Source organism: Apis cerana, linkage group LG12 (assembly GCF_029169275.1).
Source record: "Apis cerana isolate GH-2021 linkage group LG12, AcerK_1.0, whole genome shotgun sequence".
In the NCBI taxonomy this organism is placed as follows: Eukaryota; Metazoa; Arthropoda; class Insecta; order Hymenoptera; family Apidae; genus Apis; species Apis cerana.
Genome location: NC_083863.1, coordinates 7,680,141 through 7,704,215, shown reverse-complemented (window position 1 = coordinate 7,704,215; position 24,075 = coordinate 7,680,141). Strand labels below are relative to the sequence as shown.

The 24,075-nt window shown below is 22.3% G+C and overlaps 3 protein-coding genes and 1 long non-coding RNA gene across 5 annotated transcripts; 2 read left to right on the top strand and 2 right to left on the bottom strand.

Moving 5' to 3' along the window:
* The first annotated feature begins 92 nt into the window (after positions 1-92).
* On the top strand, positions 93-4,616 carry LOC107998900 (phosphatidylserine decarboxylase proenzyme, mitochondrial). 2 transcript variants are annotated; one of them, XM_028667247.2, is made up of 6 exons: positions 93-229; positions 2,330-2,370; positions 2,471-2,726; positions 2,838-3,071; positions 3,209-3,497; positions 3,576-4,616. In XM_028667247.2, the coding sequence occupies exons 2-6, from the start codon at positions 2,330-2,332 to the stop codon at positions 3,983-3,985; spliced, it is 1,230 nt and encodes a 409-aa protein (XP_028523048.1). In that variant the 5' UTR covers positions 93-229; the 3' UTR covers positions 3,986-4,616. The 2 variants fall into 2 exon arrangements, with proteins under 2 accessions (XP_028523048.1, XP_061938844.1); XM_062082860.1 differs by lacking the exon at positions 93-229 and adding an exon at positions 1,870-2,004.
* Positions 4,617-5,021: 405 nt separating this feature from the next.
* Positions 5,022-18,016, top strand: LOC107999011 (CB1 cannabinoid receptor-interacting protein 1-like). Its single transcript, XM_017058638.3, has 2 exons — positions 5,022-5,700; positions 17,019-18,016. The coding sequence occupies exons 1-2, from the start codon at positions 5,525-5,527 to the stop codon at positions 17,341-17,343; spliced, it is 501 nt and encodes a 166-aa protein (XP_016914127.1). The 5' UTR covers positions 5,022-5,524; the 3' UTR covers positions 17,344-18,016.
* Positions 7,813-15,107, bottom strand: LOC107999012 (uncharacterized). Its single transcript, XR_001766280.3, has 3 exons — positions 14,337-15,107; positions 13,666-13,762; positions 7,813-9,374 (listed from the first exon to the last, which is right to left on the bottom strand). It is a non-coding gene; the product is annotated as an uncharacterized LOC107999012 (long non-coding RNA).
* Positions 18,017-18,926: 910 nt separating the features above from the next.
* On the bottom strand, positions 18,927-23,998 carry LOC107998995 (RNA polymerase II-associated protein 1). Its single transcript, XM_017058610.3, has 8 exons — positions 23,200-23,998; positions 22,483-23,104; positions 21,886-22,390; positions 21,641-21,810; positions 21,397-21,556; positions 20,999-21,278; positions 20,809-20,912; positions 18,927-20,716 (listed from the first exon to the last, which is right to left on the bottom strand). Exons 1-8 carry the CDS (start codon positions 23,644-23,646, stop codon positions 19,381-19,383), a joined length of 3,624 nt encoding a protein of 1,207 aa, XP_016914099.1. The 5' UTR covers positions 23,647-23,998; the 3' UTR covers positions 18,927-19,380.
* Between the last annotated feature and the right edge of the window lie 77 nt (positions 23,999-24,075).

Below are 24,075 nucleotides of genomic sequence, written 5' to 3'. Positions count from 1 at the left end.
TTCGAATAGTCATTTCTTTTTCTTTTCTTTGACACTCGTGGTTTGTAAGATTACAGATTAAGTTTCCGATAAGGAATTTTCTATACACTCCAGGTACTGTGTATATCACTCGAAAACAATGGGAGAACGTATACCATCCAGAAAAAAATAAAAAAAAAGGAACTGATCCACCTGCCACGACGTGGAGCCACCTGTTATTACGCTTTTCTTGCGGTGATTACAACCGGTGGTATTGATATACTATATAACTATAGAAAATTGCTTCTATCTTGATCTTCTGCCATTGTCTTGAATAAACATTTTACAGCTAAATTTATTGAAATATTTTAATCAAATGGAATAATTTAAATAATCATTTTCATATATGTACAAAGTTATCTCATAAAAAATTATATTATATTATATTTTAACAATTTTTTTGTAAACAATGCAATAACAAATATATTCACATATTTTTACAAAATATAAATAATTGTTTCAAGATAATAATATTATATTTTCAAAATAAATTATATAATAAAAAAAATTATTGCCTAATTTTCAAAAGAAATATTTTAATATTTTAAATTTTAAAACTCAAAAATATCACATGTATAAAAAATATATTAAAATAAAATAAAATAATATAAAATGTTAAATATGTATATTTAAATTCTATAAGATATATCTATTAAAAGAATGATTATATATATCATAAAATATATATTAAAAGTATATTTAGTTTATTCATAAAAATAAAAATAGTAGAAAATAAATATTAAAAGAATATCATAACTTATTAATTTACATTATATAAATTAACTAAATAAAAATTACTGTTAAAAAGATATAAAAAATATAATTATAATTATTTGTGAAAGATAAAATATAATAAAATAAAAATTTAATAAAAAAATATAATATTTATAAATAGAGATTTAGATATATATATATAATTATATAAATAATTTTTTATAATTGTTTTATTATTTAATTATATTTTAATTGAATATAAAATTTCATATTTAAATAAAATGAATTTTATGTAGAAAAAAAATTGTTTAATATTAGAATTTTAAATGATATTTCAAAAATATGAAAATACTAAATGAATTAACTGCAGATTCCTAATTTCAAGCAATATTTTCCTTTTATGAAAATATTTGTTACAGTTTTATTAACAAAAAATAGCCAATCACGAAATACGTAGACTAATCAAAATGCAATAGTAGTATTGGATATATGCTGCCGGCTATGCAAAAATAAATGCAAGCAACATGTATCAAAGAAAATCTGTTGAATATGAATATGACAAAAGGAAACAAAATAATAAAGTAAGAAGAAGAATGAGGACGATAAAAAAGAAGGGAGAAAAATGCTAAAAGAAAATAAAAAATAGAAGGAAAATGACAAAGAATATGAAACAAATACAAACAAAGAAATACAGAAGAATAACAAAGGAAAAGGAAGATGACAAAGAAGAAAAAGAATAAGGGAAGAAAGGAATCCTATGTGAATATTCTATACGAATAATAATAAATTAGTTTATCATTGTTCTTCAAGATATATTCCGATGTAATTTTTTTTCGATAAAAAAATATTTCTTAAATTCAATTTTCTTCGACATATTATTTATACTAAACAAGTTCATGCTTGACGAATAGCACATATCAAGTAATACTATAACCGTTACTTGATTAATCTATGAACTTTGTGATTGGCATATTTTTTGTTGATAACTTGTTAACAAAGCCATAATAAATATTTTTGTAAAGAAAAATATTTTTCGATAAAATAATATAAATAATGTTTTTAGGAATCTCCAGTTTCTATTTTTGAAACACTCTACATATATATATATATATATATATATATATATATATATATATTGCACAAATATTATTGAATGAACGAATTTGTGGTTAAGGAGTTTATTTTATTTTAATTTCTTTTTCTTCCTTCAAATTTTTAAAATAATTAATAACTTAAAAATATATATAACAATTTCTATATGTATAATTTAATGTAGGTATAAAAAAATAATTAAAATTAATATAATATTTTGTATATTATTAAATTTGTAAATAAATTCTAACTAACTTATTTACATGTATAAAATTATTATTATTATGTATAAAATTAATTAAAATAAAAATATATTAGAAAATTTAAATACATATTTTGTATTTTGTTATTTATAAGTATATTTTTATAGAAAAAAATATATATATATATATATATATATAAATCAATATAACCTAAAAATATTCGGAAATTATAAAAACGTTTATATATTGTTTATTCAAACGTTTATAACAAAAACGTTTATTTAATAAAATTTATTTTCTAGATGAGTCTCTTCAGAATTTGTCGTTTAATTCAAGATGTGAGGTTTGTAACTTTAATATTAATTTAATTAAATAATTTGATATTTAAAATTATTAATATTTAAAATTTTAATTATAATATTTCTAAAATTATAATATTTTAGAAAAAACTATTGTAAATATTATATAAATGTGTATACAAAAAGAAATTTTAAAAATATAATAAATGAGAAATTTTCAAAAGTATATAATTCAAATATATATACAAATCAATATAAATATTACTCATTTATGAAGCAACGAAAATGGACTGTTTCTCTTGCATTTGGAATATCATTATTAGCAGCATTACAATATAGATATTTGAAAAACTATATAACTCAAGACAATAATGTATATGAGCCATTCAATATCCTTGCGGTATAGTTTTTTATTATAATATTAGTAATTTAAATTGAAGATTTTAAATAATACAAATGAGAAAATTTCATAAATTAAATTAAATTTAAATATTTATAAAAAACTTTGCAGATAAAATGTTATAATTTTTTGCCACTTCGAATAATAAGTAGAATATGGGGTTGGATAGCCAGTTTGGAATTACCAGTTAGTTTAAGACCAACCTTATATGAATTTTATGCAAAAACTTTTGATGTTAATTTAAATGAAATTGACATAAATTTATCAGATTTTCCAAGTCTTGTTGATTTTTTTGTTAGACCACTCAAATATGATGCAAGACCCATTGATCAAAATACAAGTATAGTATGTATATAATTTTTATGTAAAATGTAAATTATTATGTATATAAATTATTATATATATATGTATATAAATATATAAATTATTAATTTAAATAATATATCAATAATTATATATAATTATATATAAATTTATTATAGGTTTCACCTGCTGATGGAAAAGTATTATATTGTGGACCAGTCACTTCATGTTCTGTACAACAAGTGAAGGGTGTAACTTATAATCTCAGACATTTTTTAGGTGATATAAATACACTTGATTCTGATCATTATAAATTTACAAAAGAAGATGATGATGCTTATATAAAATCCCTTTTAACAAACCCAATGAATCAACTCTATCAATTAACAATTTATCTTGCTCCAGGAGATTATCATAGATTTCATAGTTCAACTCATTGGGAAATAAAATTTCGTAGACATTTTCAAGGTATATTATTTTTATTAATTTCAAAAATTAGATTTAATTGATATAATGACTTCAATTAAAATTAATAAAATATTTCAGGAAAGCTTTTAAGTGTTAATCCTAAAGTAGCAAAATATTTACCAGATTTATTTTCATTAAACGAACGTGTAATATATATTGGTAAATGGGCTGATGGTTTTATGGCTTATAGTGCAGTTGGTGCAACAAATGTAGGTTCTATAAAAGTTTACTGCGATAAAGATTTATATACAAATGCTATTAAATGGCCTGAAATCAAACACTGGAAAGATGCTAATTTAAATTGTATATATTTAAAAAAAGGAGAATTGTTTGGTGAATTTAGAATGGGATCTACTATTATATTATTATTTGAAGCTTCAAGAGATTTTAAATTTTGTGTACATGTTGGACAAACAATAAAAATGGGTCAAGCTTTAAGTGAATACATTCCTGAAATTGAAATAAAACAATATGAACATTCATTATGACAATTAATAATGCGCGTAGCGCTTGATTGGAAATATGTTTGGAGAATAGGTACTTAAAATTTATTCATTGATATTGTGTGAATCTTTATTTTTTGTGATATTATTTTAAATAAACTATAGAGCAAATATGATTATAAATGGAAATATAATAAATATTTTAAATATTAAACATTTTGTAAAAAATTAAAATTTTACAAAATTTTATTCAATAAATTCATAAATAAAATGCATCTATATATAAATTCATAAATAAAATACAACTATAATAGAAATTATTAATAATTCATATTACTTAATATTTGAAAAAATTGAATTATTTTTGTTACTTATTATCAAATATTTAATAAAATACTTTGTATTTTTAAAATATTAATATATTTATCTTATAAATTACCATATTAAATTGATTATATTTACTTAGTATAGTTATTTATATGTTTATATTTCAATTTTGTAATTTTTGAAAATTTTTGTTTTGAGTAAAAATATGTAGTATTATAAATATAATAAAATATCATAATATTATATTATAAAAATATTTGTCATATAAATATTTTTTTAAATATTTTTCATATTTTATAAAAAATAATTTCAAATTTGTAAATTTAAAGAATAAATGTGATTAAAAATATTTATTGTATAATTTTTTAATAATTATATTCGCATATCAAATATTTCAAATTTGTAAAAGTCATTTATTTATATTTATAATTATCTTGTTTATGAAAAAAAATTTTAAATTTTATATAAAAAAATTTTAAAATTTATATAATATTTGATTTATATTTTTTTTATTGAATTGAATTATCTTAATGTTATAAAATTTTTTAAGTATTTTTAAAAAGTTATTCTAAAATATGATTGAACATTTTTGATTTTGAGAATGTTAAAATAAAAATAACAATAAAAATAAAAATTCATAAATTTAAAGTGAAAATAATAATTTGAAACTTATTTTGACAATCTAACATGGATCTTATTTTATATATCTTACGATCATTTTTCAGTAAATTTGATTTTGATTTGGTTTTGATATATGGTTCGCTTTATATCTTATTTTTTGTATTATCTTATTATTTTATAGTTTATCATTCATTTATTTGACATAAATATTTATTTATGGTTATTTTCAATAATTAATTGAAAATAATAGTTGAGCATATAATTATTTGTATATAATTATAATATATAATTATCTTCTTCGTTATTGAAAGAAAAAGTTGATTGGGAATGAAAACGGAAAAAGCTGTCGTCGCGTGTCCGGAATCACATTACCTCTACGACGCTGCGGTTCAGTAAGCGTCGCGACGCCCACCGCGCACGTTGCAATGTTCGTTTGTCTTGTCGCGGTGTTCCTTCGGATTGTGTAAATTTTATGAGTTGTTCTTTAAATTATAAAAAAAAATTTAAATTCATTTTTGTTATATCACGTGTACAAACATAATATGTGATTTAAACAAATTTATATTGAAAAAGTTGCAAAAGAGATTGCGCTATTTTCTTTTTTATATTTTCTTTAAAGTTAAATTATGGAGCTAGATGGGTGCTGATGGACATTTTCGTGTGACCTTATCCCTAAGAAGGGAACCAACTGCTGGTCCAGTTTATTGCAAAATGGAAACTTCGGCGAGATTTCGACAATTAAAGACCGTCAAACTAAGCTGTGAGGCCACGTATCGGTTGGACATCAGCTTCAAACCACCGCAAATATTAGAGTGGGTACAACAAATGTCACGATTAAATGATACATTAATTTTTCTTTTTTTAAAAACAATTATTTTTTTATCCATTATCGTTCGTCTTTGTGTTACTATTTCTTCTTTATCTGATTTTGTAACTTGTTTTATAGAACTTTATATTCAATGATAATTTTTATTATAATAATTGTAATTATAATAAGAGAGACAAATATTCACAAGATTCATCTTTTCTTTAAAGGATCAAACTTAGGATAATTGATTATTATTTTTTGATAATTTTGATAATTTTGAGCTGTTCATTTTATTTTTACATTATTTGATTTAGATATTTATTTTACTACATAAATTTATAAATAATATCAGATAAATTATATAAATGAGAGTGCTAGATATATGACCATTATTTACTTCTTTTCAATAATTTATTTTTTAATAAATATTTATATTTATAAATATGCTTTTCATTTATTATGCTTAATATTTTTCAACATAATTTATTAGATTATTAACTAATTATATTTAATTGTTAAAATTTTTATTTTTTTATATCAATGTAAAATTTTCATATGAATTTAATATTTTTATACATCTCAATTATTTTATATTTCTGTTTTAATATTAAATCATTAATTTTTAAGTATAAATTATTGAGTATAAATTTAGTAAAAATTAAGTATAAATTTATACTTAAATAATTGCAATTTTCATAATTTATTTGATGTATTATTCAAGAAATGATTATTTTGTTGTATCATCACTCATAAAAAAAGAAGTACATTAAATTTATCTAATAAAAAACCTAAAGAAATGATTTGTTTTTTTTAAAAAAAGAAATTTTATTTGTCTCCAAATATAAATATTTATAAATATATATACTTTGAATTATATAATTATTATACAAAAAACAAATAAAGAAAAAGCACAACATTAATGATTCCATTTCTTCTTTTTTAATAAATAAAGAAATTGTAAACTTTTGATTTTTCTTTCTATATAATATTTTTTTTAATTCTATTATAAAATTTGAATTGTTGCAATGGTAATTGACTTACCATATAGAATCATGAAATATAATACTTTCCTCATAAAAGGATTTATATGAAGAATAGCATACATTGTACAATATTAATATAGAAAAAAGATTAATATAACAAAAATTAAAAATTGCAAAATTTAATCTTTAAAAGAAATGGTAAAATAAATCAATAATCAAATATAAGTAAAATAAATTTTTTAAATTACCATACATTTTCCTTTCGAGTTTTCGACGTTTGTATTCGATGATATCTTAATATCCAGGGCATCTTAATGGAGAAAAGTAAGAATTGTAAAATATGATCCTTCCGATCTTATAAAACTTCATGTGTTTTATGATCTCGACGAGCGATTTTAAAAGAGAAAAACGACATTAGGAAAGATCGATTTCCATCTACTGGTCCTTGAAATACCTTATCGAAGAAAGGATAAAAAGAAAGATGAGAAAGAATCATCTTCTTGGACACCATTTTGAATAATTATAGTGAAGAGTTTCTAAACGGCGATCTTCTCGGCTTAACTGGATAAAAGGAATCGATAAGCTTTAATTCATAGATGATATTCTTCGAAGAACGAGGATTACGAAAGTAATCAATGTACAATATATCACATATACTATATATTGAATAATCTTTCGTTGCTCGTAATATAAAATATAATTGATGACAAATGTGATGGAATTTATTAATGTTTCGTTTTCTTCATTTAATCGTTTTCTGTAATCGTCAAAAATTCAACATTTCAATTTTCGATCATAATAATCGAATTATAATTCTATTTATTGTATTTATTCTATTTATTCTTTAAAAAAAATATATTTTTTATTAGATTAGAGAGAGATATTTTATGCGATTAATATCATCGATAATATTTTTCAATGAAATATATTATAGGATATTGATACAAGATAAAATAGAATATATTAGATTTAGATCTATTGGTATAGGTATAGATCAATTTTACCCAGTAGAGGGTTAAGAAGGATGGTTATAAAAAATTCATGTACCCGAGGGAATTGGAAACATGTCTAGAAACTATTAAGTTTTTCATCAGGATAACCGACTTGGTGTATCTATTCGTATCTGAAGAACGTTTAAAAAAATAAATATCAATTTATTGATAATTTTGAACACTCTTGTTTATAAAGAGTTGTAGAATAAAGGCATCGAATTAGGATCTAAGATCAAATTGAGGTTACTGTGCCGAATATAGAAGAAAAGGATACAAAACGTTATACATATATATCTATGCGACATAAGTTGAAGAAGAGGTGAGAGCAGACCAGGTGTTACATATCTACTAAAACGATATTCTTGAATTGTAAAAATTGCAAATCGATTGCGATCTTCATTCGGTTCAATGCTCGCAACAATTGATTCTTGGCTTCTGATTATTATTGATGAAAGCTGTAAAACAAGAACTTAAAAAATGAACAATGAAAAATAAAAATGATATACATTTTAAAATATATTACGAAATATATACGAAAAATCGTATATTCATGGCATAAATAAACGTTATTTATGTTTTTGAAGTTTGAAAGAAATAGATACACAATTTCGAAATTTTTTTTAAAAAATTAATATTAGTTTTATAATTGAATTTAGAGTATTCTACAGGATAGAATCGAATAAAAATTTCATCAAAGAAGTAGAGTTTAAATGAAGCCTGACGATAAATAATTGCAATTGAGCTTCGTATATCGTGTTTCCGTACCAAAAATATGTCTTTATGCGATGAAATAGATACGTGAAAAGATGGAGGTAATCATACACGACGATTGAAATATCGACTAGTGTTATACTGCAGCATACTGTTTTTCAATGCGTGGTAAGTAACAAAATCGTGTTCGTAGCACGAATAGCAGCTAAAATTACTTGGCAATTACGATATGCAGAGTGTTGCTGGCGCATAGGTCAGTGATTTTGCGTGGATAATATCTAAACAACGAATGAAATCGAGTTTTCAAAGACACTTATATAGCCATTTTTTTACACGAAGCCATTTCAAAAGTTGAATTTTTAACATTAAAAACTTCGAAAATGTATCTTCAAATTTTCTAGAGATTTTTCTAAAATTTCGAAGCCTTAAAGATTAAAAAGACATTTTTCATTACAGAATTATAAATTAAAGAAATAAAATTGTTATCAAATAGATAATATATGAAAGAATAGTAATAAAAAGATTTAAAATATTCATAAACGAAATTCTATTTATTGTGATAAACAGAAACGTGATTTTTTAGTAGTAATAATCAAATATTTATGCATTTTTATCGATAATTTATGAATAGCAATGAATTTTTGATGTTTCTTTTTATTACCGATGATATTGCTTTGAAAGTATATGTAATATCGTTCTCGAATGTAACATTCTCAGGGAAAATATTAATATCGAAATATATTGTTGAATATAAAGTTTTAAATGGATACATTCGATCTCACAAATTATTCTGCAAATTGCTTGACGATCAATGTGAAATTGGTTTCCTTCTCTTGTCTCTCATTGCACGCTAGTATTTGTAAAAATATCCTGTCCTTTGTTTCGAAATATATTGCTCGTTTTGTCATTCACTAGAAAGCATTTCAGATTAAGATGTATATGTAGCCATATTTTTTTATCGATTATTTTTCATGTGTAACAGGAAAATACTCCTAAAAATTAAAAATTATTCGTGAATTAATTGTAATTTTAAGAATAAGAATATTATTTAGATAAATAAATCTCGTTGAGAATTTTATTTAAATTTAACTTAATTTAAATTTTACCAACGCTAAAAATCGTGTAGAATTTTTAGAATTTTAAGGTGGTATGTAATTAACTTAAATCACGCGACGCCTGAACCTACATTTCTCGAAGAAATATATTAATTAATGCGTTTTTTAATCATTATAATATGTTTACATGTTTTACTATTTATATGATAAAAAGATATTAAAAAAAATATTTAAATACTTAAAAACTTCTTATTTACAATTTACATTTATTATATAATAATTTATTATTTTAATATCGAGAATTAAATGTTAAAGTGTCTATAAAATCTTTATTATAATGTTAATAATAGAAATTATAAGTTATAATTATAATTACATATTTTAAACATGTAATATATTTTTTCCCTATAATACTACAATATTTAAAATTAATTATTTGCGTTTTTTCGCGAACAAAACTTTAATTTCTATATACTTAAATTAGTCGTCAAATTTTTCTTCATTTCTGGTAAAAGTCGTTAAGTTAAATCTTTGAATGCTCGTGACTTGCATCAATAAACATCGAACAGTAACTATTGTGAAAGCACTAGTTGCGCGAACGATACAAAAAGAAAAACGATACATGCCGAAAAAGCTTATTTATAAAATCTTCTACTAGAAAGAGTGAATTATCTATTCAAACATCTACTCGAATTATTTTTTACGACCTATGTAATGTAAAATTACTTTTAAATATGGATACATTTAAATTTACCGCTCGAAAATGCCGCTTTGAAAATTATTTTATTGTCCCCATTAATTTTCATTTGGAAATGTATTTCATTTTATTTCTTTTTTTTTCTTTTTTTAATTTGATATTACAACATTTGATTTATTTATTGCATTCATTAAATAATATATTTTCTATTGTGAATCCTTCAATTGATGCATGTATTATTTATAAAATATTGGATTGCAAAAATTACTTGTTCATTATCTTGATTAAATAATTGATGCATTAAAAATTATTATTAATAATAGCAATTATAAAGCAATATATAAATAATATATAAATATAAAATTTTATTATATTTTATATCGTTCAAATTATTCGAAAATTAAATGAAAACTAAAATAGATAATAATTAATTATTAGATTTATACAAATTAAATTATTATGATATCGATAAATTAATTATTCTAATCAATTATTTAATTATTGTATTATAAATGCAGATGTTTCTCTAATTATTCTTAATAGCATATAGGTAAGAATCTATGTATTATAAGCTTAATAATTCATTTCACGAATGACTAACTAATGCATTTTAACGATCGAAAGTTTCGAGTTAACTCTGAGAAAGTCGAATGAGTCACGTATACGCATTATTCCATAAAAATATAATGACATATGTCGTGATATTCTCGTATTTCTTTCTAGAGCAATTAAACTATGAAAAAAAATCAGTAGTAACAAGACTGATAAGTCATACGACTACAAAGGCTACTTCAGTTAATACAAGACAAAAATCCATTTTCTTACAATTTTAATTATTAACCCTACAATTGGATTATTTATCAATAAGTTTTCTATTATTATTAAATCAATTTGAATGAAAATCGAAAAGATCTATCCAAAAGGCATATTTTATAATAATAACGTAGATGAAAAAAAATCTTCCAGCGCAGTGGTGTAAAGACACATTGGCCCGACAGCGTCATATAACAGGCAAGAAACCGGGTCACGGAATAAAAAATATTCCACTTTCAAAAGTATTATAGACTGGTAGAACTAGAACAACTAGCATATTTCCATGTGGCTTATAACATCGGATAAAAAAATATAATTAATAAAAAAGAAAAAAGAATATCAAAGAAACAAATAAAAATCTTATTTCATTTGAATTTTATCTGAATCTAATCCTTGAAAAAAATTATTGTCGCAAAAAAATATTTATCGCAAAATTACGAATTTTTATAAATACATAAAAATAGATTATGAATATTAAAATTTTTAATATCTTGATTAAGCGACACGTAAATACCACGATAAATTGCATGCAAATATACATTTATAGCTAAAGTAATCTTAAGATTACATGAAAATTAATTATTCGAGATATTAATAAAATTATTCCATAAACATTAAAATATTTTATTTAAAATACTAAATAAGATATGCGTGAAATAACCTAATATGTATTCAGAATGTTTGCAAAATCTCCGATTTATTCAACATGATAAAATATAGAGTGCAAGTGTTTGCGCAAAGAAGATCTATTTATCGACACGAGTCAGCAATTTTTACGTCTTTGTTCCTTCGTAAAAGAAAACCTTCGTAAAACGGTTGTCGACACCTCTTAAAATAATATTTCTCAATCGTCTTTCTCTTTTCAAGATTTAATAATAGAAAAATTGAAGTCTTTCTATCTCGTTTAAATTACATATATTTGAAAAAATGAATCAGAATTTTTCTATTTGATGTCGTTTCAATGTAAAATTTTTTCGTTCTTTATTTTTGAAAATAGCAAGTGCAAAGAAAAAAAAGAAGGAAACGAAAACAGAGAAAAAAAAGGAGAAAAAAAAAGAAAAATTAAAAGGAGTAAAAATACAAGATAGTGAATAGCTTTTTGTTTCAAGAGAGATTGCCTTTCAAAAGAGGATGCTTCATGTTACATTGCCCTCTTCATCTTCTCTTTATTTCCCGCGCGGCTGTTAAATTTGCTAATTGGAAATCTCTTTTGTCGGAGATTCGTTTGTATCGTTTGGTTGATTTAAGTAAATACATGCAGCCAATTATTCCACGGATTATTTAAAGTGAATTTAATTTGTTAGACTCAAAAGAAATGTATACATTGTTATATTTATTTTGTCGGAAAGAATAATTTTGTCGAAAAAAATGAAGCAAAATTAACATTAAATATTTTATAGATTTCTTTTGAGAAAGAATATTATAAAATCATCGAAATTCTTAAAAAAATTTATGCATATAAAACAGAATTTCGATGCAGTTTTAATCATTTGAAAAATAATTTTGTAAAAAATAACTTTTCGAATCAGATTATTCTACTATAAATAAGTAGAATATACTAGATAATACCGTGTCTGATTATAAAAACGAATCCAGAAAATGCAAACAATAATAAGATAGAGAAAGATATTATAAAGATTGGAAAATTTTTCTAATTTTTTTTTCTAACTTTTTGAATAACATAAATTTTGAGGAAAAAATATAATATACATTGGAATTAATTTTACCTCAAGAAGTTATTCAACATATATTATCGAAATAAATTGATATAATAAAAATTCTTAATCCTTATATTGATATCCAAATAGGTTCATATTCAAATTTAAAATTTTATTAAAAAAAAAAAAAAAAAAAAATATCGAACTCATTTAATCAAATGATGTCAAAAATATTGAACATTAGGATAATGATTAAAATTATCATTACTATATTTATTTAATTGCTTCCTACAATAAGAAGTAATTAGTAAAACTGCAATAACTAGAGTAATAGATAATGGAACTGCATGATAGAATAGCATAAACCAGAGTCAATTGTTCGAGATCCAATATCGTTGAATAATAGCTTGCCAACGATTTAGGTCGCAACTAAACCTCATAACCGCGAAACAGTTCGACGAATTAATTAAAGTCTCATCTTGAAACTGTGTTCAAAATGTTTAGAATGTATTCGAAAGATACATCGAGGCATATGCACAGGCAAGATATTTTTCGCCTACCAACACGAAAATATATTTCCTTCCAAGATTGCGCGTGATCTATCAAAGTCATCGCTTCTGGACTCGTCTTCTCTTCCCCCTCCCCCCTCTCTTCCATTCCCCTTTCCTTTCTCCAAAAAGTGCCTGCACTTTATTCGATTGAAGTCGATTTCTGTCCTTCTTTTTCATGACTATGGATGAGATATCTCGATACCACGATATCATCGTTTATGCAATACTATTAGACAAGACATTTTGTCATCATAATTTTGCTTATACGACACTACACATAAACGAAATATTTTATATTAAACATTGATTCCTATAGTTCTTTTAAGATAAGATTTTTTAGTTATTATAATATGCTATTAAGGATTGTACATCATATCAATTATACTAGATGATGAGGTATTGGCACAATGAGAATCAATTATATTGGGCTTCATCATTGACTTTATTAGCCTCGATCATGTAAAATTCTAGTTTGCATAAAAATTTTTTTCTTATATCTATCATCTCACCTGTTCGAAAGAGGAACTCTTCATAACTCAGATACGTAGATGTGCTAATAGCCAAAGGAAGAAAGATGAAAGACAGTATAAGATCACTTGATTTTCCCTGGAAGAAATATATAATATTGCTTATATAATGCTATAAATAAGATATTTCACTATTGTCACTTATGCAATATCCTGATAAAGAAAAGAAGAACTATTAAGAAAAAAATAAATGATAGCGCAAAGATGATAAAGCTTTCTACTTTAAATCGGAGATTTATAAAAATAATGAATCTTATCTAACACTAAGTGTATATTCTATAATCTTCTAAATTTACTAATTACACAAAATAATATAAGCTTAAATATATTAAATGAATACTTTGTTTTACAAACTATGAAAAATTGGTTCATATTAGAAAAGAAACGATAAACATAAAACAGAGTTTCGTGAAAAATAGAAGAATTATGCTGTTCAGTTATTAAAAGAATTATTTATTAGAAGAATACGACTTTTTTTTCATCATTTTTCTTCAATTGAAAAAAAAGAAAAGAAACATATCCGCTGAAACATTAGCGAGCAAAGTAGGTTAACATCATCGTGTATCTAAAATGAACCATACATGTTAAAAGATATTACGATATTATATATTAACATCTAGATTTCATGATGCAATGTATCAAATGCAACTTACATCTATAATTTTGTAACTTGAAGAAATAGTTTCATGAGGTCTGAAATATTATGATTATTAAAATTAACAATTTTATCTAGGAATTTTTTGCTTGACGCGTAAAATTTTGAATTATATAGCAATAAGAATTAATTTCAAATTCGAATTAATTAGAAATGAATTTCGATATTGAAAATTATTCAAAAATATTTTGCATTTTTATTTTGTAATGCATTATGACTCTTCATTTGCATGTTCCGAAATCAAGAATTTTTTAATATTCCATTGCTTGTTATCAATCGGACATATCTCCATCACATCCATTTTTGCATCGCACTCCTTTTTCTACTTTCGCGGCAATCGTTCTTAATCGTCCATTTTAAATCTTATCAGCTTCTTATCGTTTGTATCCTGCGGAATTTTTTTTGATATCAAAAAATACTATGGATTTTTGTGATTAATAAAAATTTTTACCATAAAAATCTGATTTCTTTTGATATATTAGTAAACATTTAACACAGAGTTACTGTTTTCACAGTAAAAAAATCTCAAGATTTCTTCGAATATCCTTATCGAAAAAAAATAACAAAAATTAATACTTACGATTCATAATTTTTTATATTTTTCACGAAGCAACAAAATTGTATTAATCGATCGTGTATATGCTTTTGGTAGATTATTTATAATTTTATCTATCGACTATCGAGAAGTTTTTTTTCAATACATATATTTTCATTTATAAGTATGAGAATATCTGATATAAAATGATATAATTTTAATATTTTTATTGAAATTAAGTTGTAATCATTTTTGTGAAATATAAAATAAAAAATAACTTGCATTAAATTTTAAATATTATAATTTTAAATTATATTTTAAATTATAAAATTTTTAGCTTTTCTTACAAAGATTATTTATGTACATTTATTTATGTAAAATTATTTATAAAAAAATAATGAATAATTATATATTTGCTATTTCTAATCTAGTCTTCATTTAAATCTAATCTTCATTTACAGTTATAAAAAAATTTGTTGAATATGAATTCTTCGATTTATATCAATATTAATATAACTAAAAATAACAAAAAATGTAATAAAGATCATACGACAAAATAATTTTAATTTAGTTATACATATCTAATTGTTGATAATTTTATCATATATATTGAATATAATACATATATATATAATAGTTTCCTTAAAATTCAAAAGAAATTAAAGATTTTTATAATTTTCAATTTTTACAAATATTCTAAGATTGTGAACAAGTACATATCAGATATTTGAATCGATATATTCGTCGACTCAATTCGACTTTCAATTCTACGATTGCGATTGATCGATATTAGGATATTGATCCAAATGCATTGTCTTAAAAAATTCTCATCTTCTGCTCATCTTTTATTTCCCTTTTATTTTTATTATAATTGGTCGTATATTTTCATTTTTAGAAATTACATAGTATGTATTGGAAAGTGATGTGCTTTGAATATGAATTTCAACTTTACAATTTTGTTTCGAATTTATCATACATAATATTATCATTTAAATATTTAAGAGCGTCTTTGTATATCTTGTCGATAAGTATATCGACTTAAGCAATCGAATTCTTCAATTCATCAACACAAATAGCTTTATTGAAATTCAAAAATATAAACTTTATTGTAAATATTGTACGATTAAAGATAAAATATAAAAAGAATATAATTTCTAAAATTGAATTTCTTCTTTAAATTTTATAATTTCAACGATAATTTTTCTTTTTTGCAAATTGATATGTTGTATATTTTATTTTCGATTTGAAGTTTTTTCTAAAATATGAATATTATATAATTATACAATAAGAATTGAAATACAATATTAATAAGATTGATTTTGTATTCTATTGATTGCTCAAAACTTTATATATTTTGTTTTTGATTTTTAATTTAAAATGCGCATAAATTTTATTATATATATATTATATAATCAAATTAAAAATATAAAAACTTAACTTAATTATTTTCTTTCTTATTACAATACATGCAATACAATACACTTTATAAAATCAATTTATATATATATAAAACTATTTATATATTCAAAATACTAACCTATAACATTTTGTTTCATTATAACACATTTTCTGTACAATATGAAAATAATAATAAAGAAAGACATGAAATTAAAATTTAATAATTTATAATATATTAAAATTTTGCAACTATTTTGTGAATGACTACAGTATATACGTGCTAAATGATGCATAATAGAAACGAGATTTAGAATCTTAAATACCTGGTTGAGGATGCAAATGTATTTGAAGCACGATTCTGTCGACGCGAACGTGACTATCGATTTGCAATCAATAAATCGCTTCGATGCTTGCTTACAATTGAAACTAAAAAACGATTCGATTAACCTTTCGGTTTACTTTTAAATTATCCGTTATTTCTTTTTTTATAGAACCTAACAATTTTTTTCTTTTTTTTGGTATTATTTTTAGAAAAATAAAAACATTAATATAAAAAATCAAAATTTAAAACATAAATTTAAAATAAAATAAATAAATTAATATTAGAAATTTAATAAAGTTTTTAAATTAAGAAAATTTTAACAGTTTTATAATATTGATATTTAAATATTTTTTATATTAATTTTATTCTATTATAGTAGTATAACACTACGAAACTTACCTAAATAATAATCTTTGAACTTATAGGTCCCTCAGCATAGGAGGTAAACAAGTGGAAACGATCGAGCGTGCACGGGACGGAACAGCCTGCGCTTACAGTGCTTATCATAGCACGAAAGGTATACCAGCAAGTGCTCGTGGACATCGTGAAGAATTACCAATAGCTATGCGTGTCTTGGGTTCCGGTTACCTTACTACTTGTCTGCAAATCAAATATTACCGTCAAGATGATCAGAGCCATTGTGAATGGGGTGCCAGATTACACTGTATCGAATTGGATTGTTCAAGCGTAGAAGGCAGATTGGTTACAGTAGATCGGGAAACTTATAGAAAACTTGGTATAGAATCCTAGCAATCGATGGGTGTTAATGTTATGAAAGCCATCACATAACGAAAATAGCTATTTGTTTTTTCGTGAAAATATAATGATACATAACTTTTGTCAATTGGAATCAAAATTGTTCGTTAATGAAAAGATCAGAACACAAATAGCAATTTCATTTGGAATTTAAGTAGTATATCATATGATAAAAAATATAATATGATGGTACTTTAAATACGTTCAATTTTTAAATATGAAAATATAGAAAATATATGAATATTTTTGAAAACTATTGTAAAATTGAAAATAATAGTCTTTTTATCAATCGACTTTTCTAGAAAGAAATAATATAACAAAATATTTACTATCAAAGAAAGGAAATAATGACTAAATATTTATTAATCAAATAATATTAACAAAATCATTTCATTAACATATTTAAGATATAATTTCATTTTCCTATTTTTCTATAACAAAAAAAATGTTTGTATATACATATATTAGAACATACATGTATATATAATATAATTATTATAAATTGATATAGAAAATAGAATTAATATCATAATATAATTATAAAAATATCTTGTTTAATCAAAATGTAAAATACTATTCTAGAATTATGTGTAATATGTTTTTTAACGATTCATAATCATTAAGAAATCAATAAAAAAATATTTATTTAATATTTGAAAGATATAAATATATCGATCTACTAATAATTTAAAAATATTATCGAAACAAAATTTACTTGTAATATATTTACAATATACACAATATTTTAATAATTAAACATTTCATGCACCGACCAAATATATATATATATATATATATATATTTTTCTTTTGGCTTAATAAATAAAAAGTTGTAAATTAAAATAAATATGGAGATTCTTACTATTCACACTTTTTACATATAATACACATATTATAGTACAGATCATACTAAAAAAAAATACATAAAAAAGAAATTATTATTTATATATCGTAATAAATCATAAATCATAAATCATAAATTATTTAAATATAAATTCATTATATTATTTGAAATGTATAAAAAATGCATAGACCAACAAATATCTATTGTATTATTATATGATTGTTAACATAAATGAAAATTGAACGTAATTTATGAATTATATCATAGATTAATATAAAATAGTTTTAAAGAAACTGCATTTATTTTTTAAATTTTAATAAATTTTTCATTAATTATATTTTATTGTAAAAAATTATTATATAATTTAATATGAAATTTAATAATATAAAAAAGCACATGGATATTATTGTGCTATTCGATATGTGAAATTATTAATATTATTGCATAAATACTGTCATAATATTTTTACACCTATTGTGTTCTACAATTTTTTATTTTATTTATTTTATTTAAGGAAATTTGTAATTGTTGAATGTTTAATAATATAAATTTTTATATTTATGATTAAAATAATTTTATTATTATTTATTGATAATTATAAATGTTTATATTTTTGCACAATTAAATGCAAATATTCATTTTATAATATATGTGAATACTACACATATATTATAAATTCAAATATTTATAATAAAGAAATAGATGAATGAAATTTTTAAATAAAATTAAATTCATAACTTATAAAAATTTATTATTGCTAAATAATAATATAACAAATAATATACATGTATATATAGATTTTCTTATATAATTATATATGCATGAGCAAATGCATATACAAATGTATATCATACATCATAAATTCTTTATAAATCAATTTTTATTACAATGCTTTCTTAATTTATTAAAAATTTCAGTAATCAGTGAAATGACCAAGCAGTGCCTCTATGCTTTATAAACAGATTGTTCCTATTCTCCATTGATATAATTATTTATCTATAATAATACTGGTATCTGTATATTTTACAATCAACTGAAATAAATTATTTAATCCTTCAATAATATATGAAATATTTTAATCCTAAAATATACTGAACATATAAAAAAATTTATTGGTACAATTCATTAATTTAATTATAAATAAATAAACTCTTAATAAAATTTATAATTTACAATTACAGATAAATTTTAAAATATAGGTAATTGATAATTTAACAAGAGAGCAGCTAGAACTTTGTTAGATATTTTTTCTAACCGAGTTCTCATTCGTATTGCTAATTTATTTGATTTTTTTAAATACATAGCAGAATGATGTAATGCAATTGTATATGGAATAGGACACCAATTTTGATTCACAATTCCTCTAACAAGTGCTGTTATGTAATTTTCTATTAAAGATGTATCTTCCTCAAAAGGATATAAATATTCTTTTAATGGAATAATTAATTGTTCTAATGGTAATCTAATATATCGAAGTAAACCTACATGTTCCGACCATAATAATTTTCTATAATGAACATCATGTCTTTGTGTAATTGGTATCAATAATGTCATTGAAAAACCATAATCGCCATAGGAAGTTGAACAAAAATGTTCACACATAGCAGTGAACAAATCAGTAAAAGAATTAAGTCCTGGCAGATCTATTGTAAAATTAAATTTTTTATAATTATCTTTTACTAAAGTTGTAACGACTTTAGTAAGTAAAATAGAAACATCATTATTCAAATATAATGTATCGCACAAGTATATCAATATTAATCTACTAAATCTCAAGGTTTGCGATAATTTTTCAACTAAATCCGGTAGTATTAATTCTAAACTCAATACAGTTAAGACAACAGTTTTGTCATTATCATTACATATATTATTATTTCTATATTTTGTATAGATATGTACAATAGGTAAATAAAACCAATCTTTAGGCATTGCTGCTTCATCCCATTTACCATTTAATGTTATATACTGTTCGTATAAACTAGAAACATCGTGATTTAAATTTAATTTGATATCTTCTATATTTGAATTTAAATTTAATTTTTTTAATTCATTCGTTATTATTTTTATATTTAATTTTTCTTTTGCTAATGAAATTCTAAGCATATTTTGTACATTAGATGAATAATCAGCAGGTAAAGATGATACAAGTTTAATAGCAATTTTCCAAATAATATGCATCATCTTATCATCTAATTTATCTTCAACAAAGAGAGTTGCATTTACTATAGCAACCAAAAAAGAAAATTCTGATCTTGTATACCATGATCTTTCTAAACACCAGTCTGTTGTTTCTAATTTTTTTAAATACTTATAAAGTTGTGGAAGATTGAGTATTGCTTGAATTTCTTCTATAAAAGAATGATCAATAAATATATTTAAAACTGTGGCAAGAAAGGGCATACAAGATTGTTGAGATACAATAGGTTGTAATTGGCCATCATATGTTAACACATTTAAATGAGGTAAAGCAGAAGGATTGCGTTCAATAGGTAAAGAACAATTACTTAACAAATTTGAAGTAGAACTAAAAAGTAAAAATATAAAAATTACAACATTGAAAATTATTGTAGTAAAAAATTTTAATATAATAATCTTAAATCCTTAATTTCTACTTACCCGAGATTGGAAAATACTTTTGATCGAGATATGTTTAATTTTTTAATTACAGTACTATCTTTTATTGCTAATAATGTTTCTGCGATCAATTTTGTATTACCCCACTATAATATAATATAATAATATAATATAATAGTATTTTATAATGCATATATACTCACATTTTATATCATATTTTAATTAAACGTACCGTGATATTATCTAAAGATAGAAGTTGTATACTCCATTTAAATAGTAAATCTGATATATTTGCTTTTAGAGGTACTAAACAACTTGCAACAGCAATTAAAGCTGCTGCATATTCACAAGATAATTCAGAAATGTTTTGAATATCATGATTACTTAACAAAAGTTGTAATTGGGATATAAGAATTAATTGTGCCCCACTTAAACTATCTATTGCCTCTTCATACAACAATAAAGTCCTCCACAATCGTAAACTTTCAATGCTGAGATTAAAACTTATTTTTCTATTAAAATTTATATTTTATATAATATATATATATAAAAAACTTTCTATTAATATCAAGTAAATTAAATTAAATAAATAATATAATATATAGTAAAATAAATAATATATAATATTACCCTGCATCACAAGTGATGTACGAAATAATACGTTGTACAATTTTAAGATTATTTAATTTTTGTGCAACAGATTTCTCTCCATAACAAAGTAAAATACGACAAAATCTAACTGCAGCAACTACTGGTACTCCATAAACGTTATTTATAGTATCTGTTGTTGCTATAAATATGAAAATATATAAATTTGATTAGTATTACCTCTGAATATAAGAATATTTATATAAGATATAAAACACATAAAAACCTAATGCATCTGTAGATAACGGCATAAAATGTTCAATTATAATCTCCAATAAATGTGAAGTATTTGCAATTTTTATAGTAGTAATAGGCGAATGTCGTATAAGTCTAATTAAAATTTCCAATGCATAAGTTATAGCAACTGGTGATGGCCGCACTTCATTCAAAATATAGCTACAAATAATTTAAATTAGTTTTTTAAATAAATTTTTTATAATATTTATTTAGAAATAAAATAATTGAAAATACCGAATTCTTAAAAGTATATCAGTTCTTAATAAAGCAGCAATTGCATCCAATTGCACTAATTCATGATCTTTTAAATTATTTATATCATCAACATCAGTCTTTGATGTTGTTAAAATAGGTTCTTTATAATTTTTAAAACCATATAATCTATCTAAACAAATTTCATCCTCTTCGCTATATAAAAAAGCTCTAAGTGCTTGTAAAGTTGCTGTAATTACAGCTACTGATGTATCATCCAAAGAAAATCTTAATAATAGTAAAAGATTTTTTTGACTTAATGCAATCAAGGGTGGGGGTTGTAATGTTTTATCATACCAACCCTTACGACTTTTTTCTATAATATTTGCTAAAGTTATAAGAGCTGTACAACGTTGTTGTTGCGTTGATGATCGAGTAAGTTGCAATAATTCTTGTAAAGAATAACCAGGACGTTCAGGTTCTTCTCCATGATGATGTAGACCTTTTTGCATAGATATACTGTCATCTTTATAAGCTAATAACATACCTATTAAAAAATATTAAAAAAATACTTTAAAAATATTGAAATCCATGCATTTTTATTTTTTTTTTAAATAGATTTGGTATTTGAAAACTTACCGTTAAAGTCAAAACGAGCATTGTATGGTTCATCTGAAGCAGGTTCATTTGTTTTTTCTGCAGGTATATCTTCCATCCATTTTAATTTTTCATATTCAAGAGAATCCATATGTATCCACCCTTTTTCTTTAGCTTGTTCTATTAATTTTTTAGAAGATTTTGGTATATTCTGTTCAAAATTATCTATTTGCATAGTATTATCATTATTTTTTATTGAATCATCACGTTCATTAGAAATTTTTTCTATAATTGTTTTTTTTACAAATATAGATTTTATATTTTGATCTTGAGCTTCATTATTTGATATTTCTTGAATCTTATCATTTTCTTGAATCTTATTTATTTTTTGTTTTTTAATTCTTTTATCTCTTAAAAATTGTACTAATTCTGGCTTCAGAGTTATTTCAAGTTTACTTTTTTCTTTTAATATATCTTCTTGACTCATCTGGTTTAATCGTTCTAAATTTTCTTTATGTATTTCATTTGCCCATGATCCTTCTACAATAACACTTTTATCACTAATGCATAAAAATTCAGATTTTTGGAATTCTTTTATTCTATTTGAAGTATTACTTTTAGGAGAAATTTGTTGCCAAAATAAACTTTGATTTTTATCATTCTTCTAAAAAGAATAAAAAAAATAAATAAATAAATTGGAATTAATATATTGAAATATTTTCATATTATTTATTTTTATTAAAAAATATAATTATATACCATATCTGTAGAAACAAAAACTTCAGGAAAACCTGTGTTATAACAAAAGAATTTTTTTTTATCAAATTCATATGTATCATATTTTTTTTCCATAATATTTCCTATTACTATTTTTGAAGATGTTATATTTTGGACAGAATCCTGTAATTTATTTTTTTCAGGTTCTTTAATTAGAGGATTTATAATATTACCATTTCTTTGCGAAGTACATATTCTATCTTCTGTTTTTAATTTTTTTAGTTCAGAAAATTTTGATTTAACTTTACTAAAACTCTTATGATTGTAAGGAATTGCAGTAAAAGTATTTAAAGATTTTGTAGATTCCCTTAAATTAATTACTTTAGCTGATGGTTGTTGTTTATTTTTTAAGAATTCTTCTTGCATACGAAATAATTCTTCTTCACTATCAGTTGGTTTAGGTCGCTTTAGAATTGAATTTCCATCCATTATAATTTAAAACTTATTTTTAAATTGCAATTTTCAAAATTATTTTTAAATCTCAAAATTTTAATTCTTATTATTAAATATTTTTATTTTTATTTCTTATTTTTATGATTATGTATTTAAACAATTGAGTTTTATTAATTTCGATATTTATAACTTTATATATTGTCAATTTACTTTATTTTTTCAAAAATTATGATAATATTTAAAATTAATATATTTTAAGTAAAAATTTTTATTTGTTATTTGGGTATAATTATGAATATATATTAATATACAATAAAATCACATTGTTGTTACATCGTTGCAATATCTGGTCTCGTGTCCAAAAGCAATCATAGACAAAAAGAACAAATAATGGGAGAAAGATAGATTATGCATACAGATAGATTAACTTTGCTTTTAAAATGTTTTTAACACTCAAGAGATGGC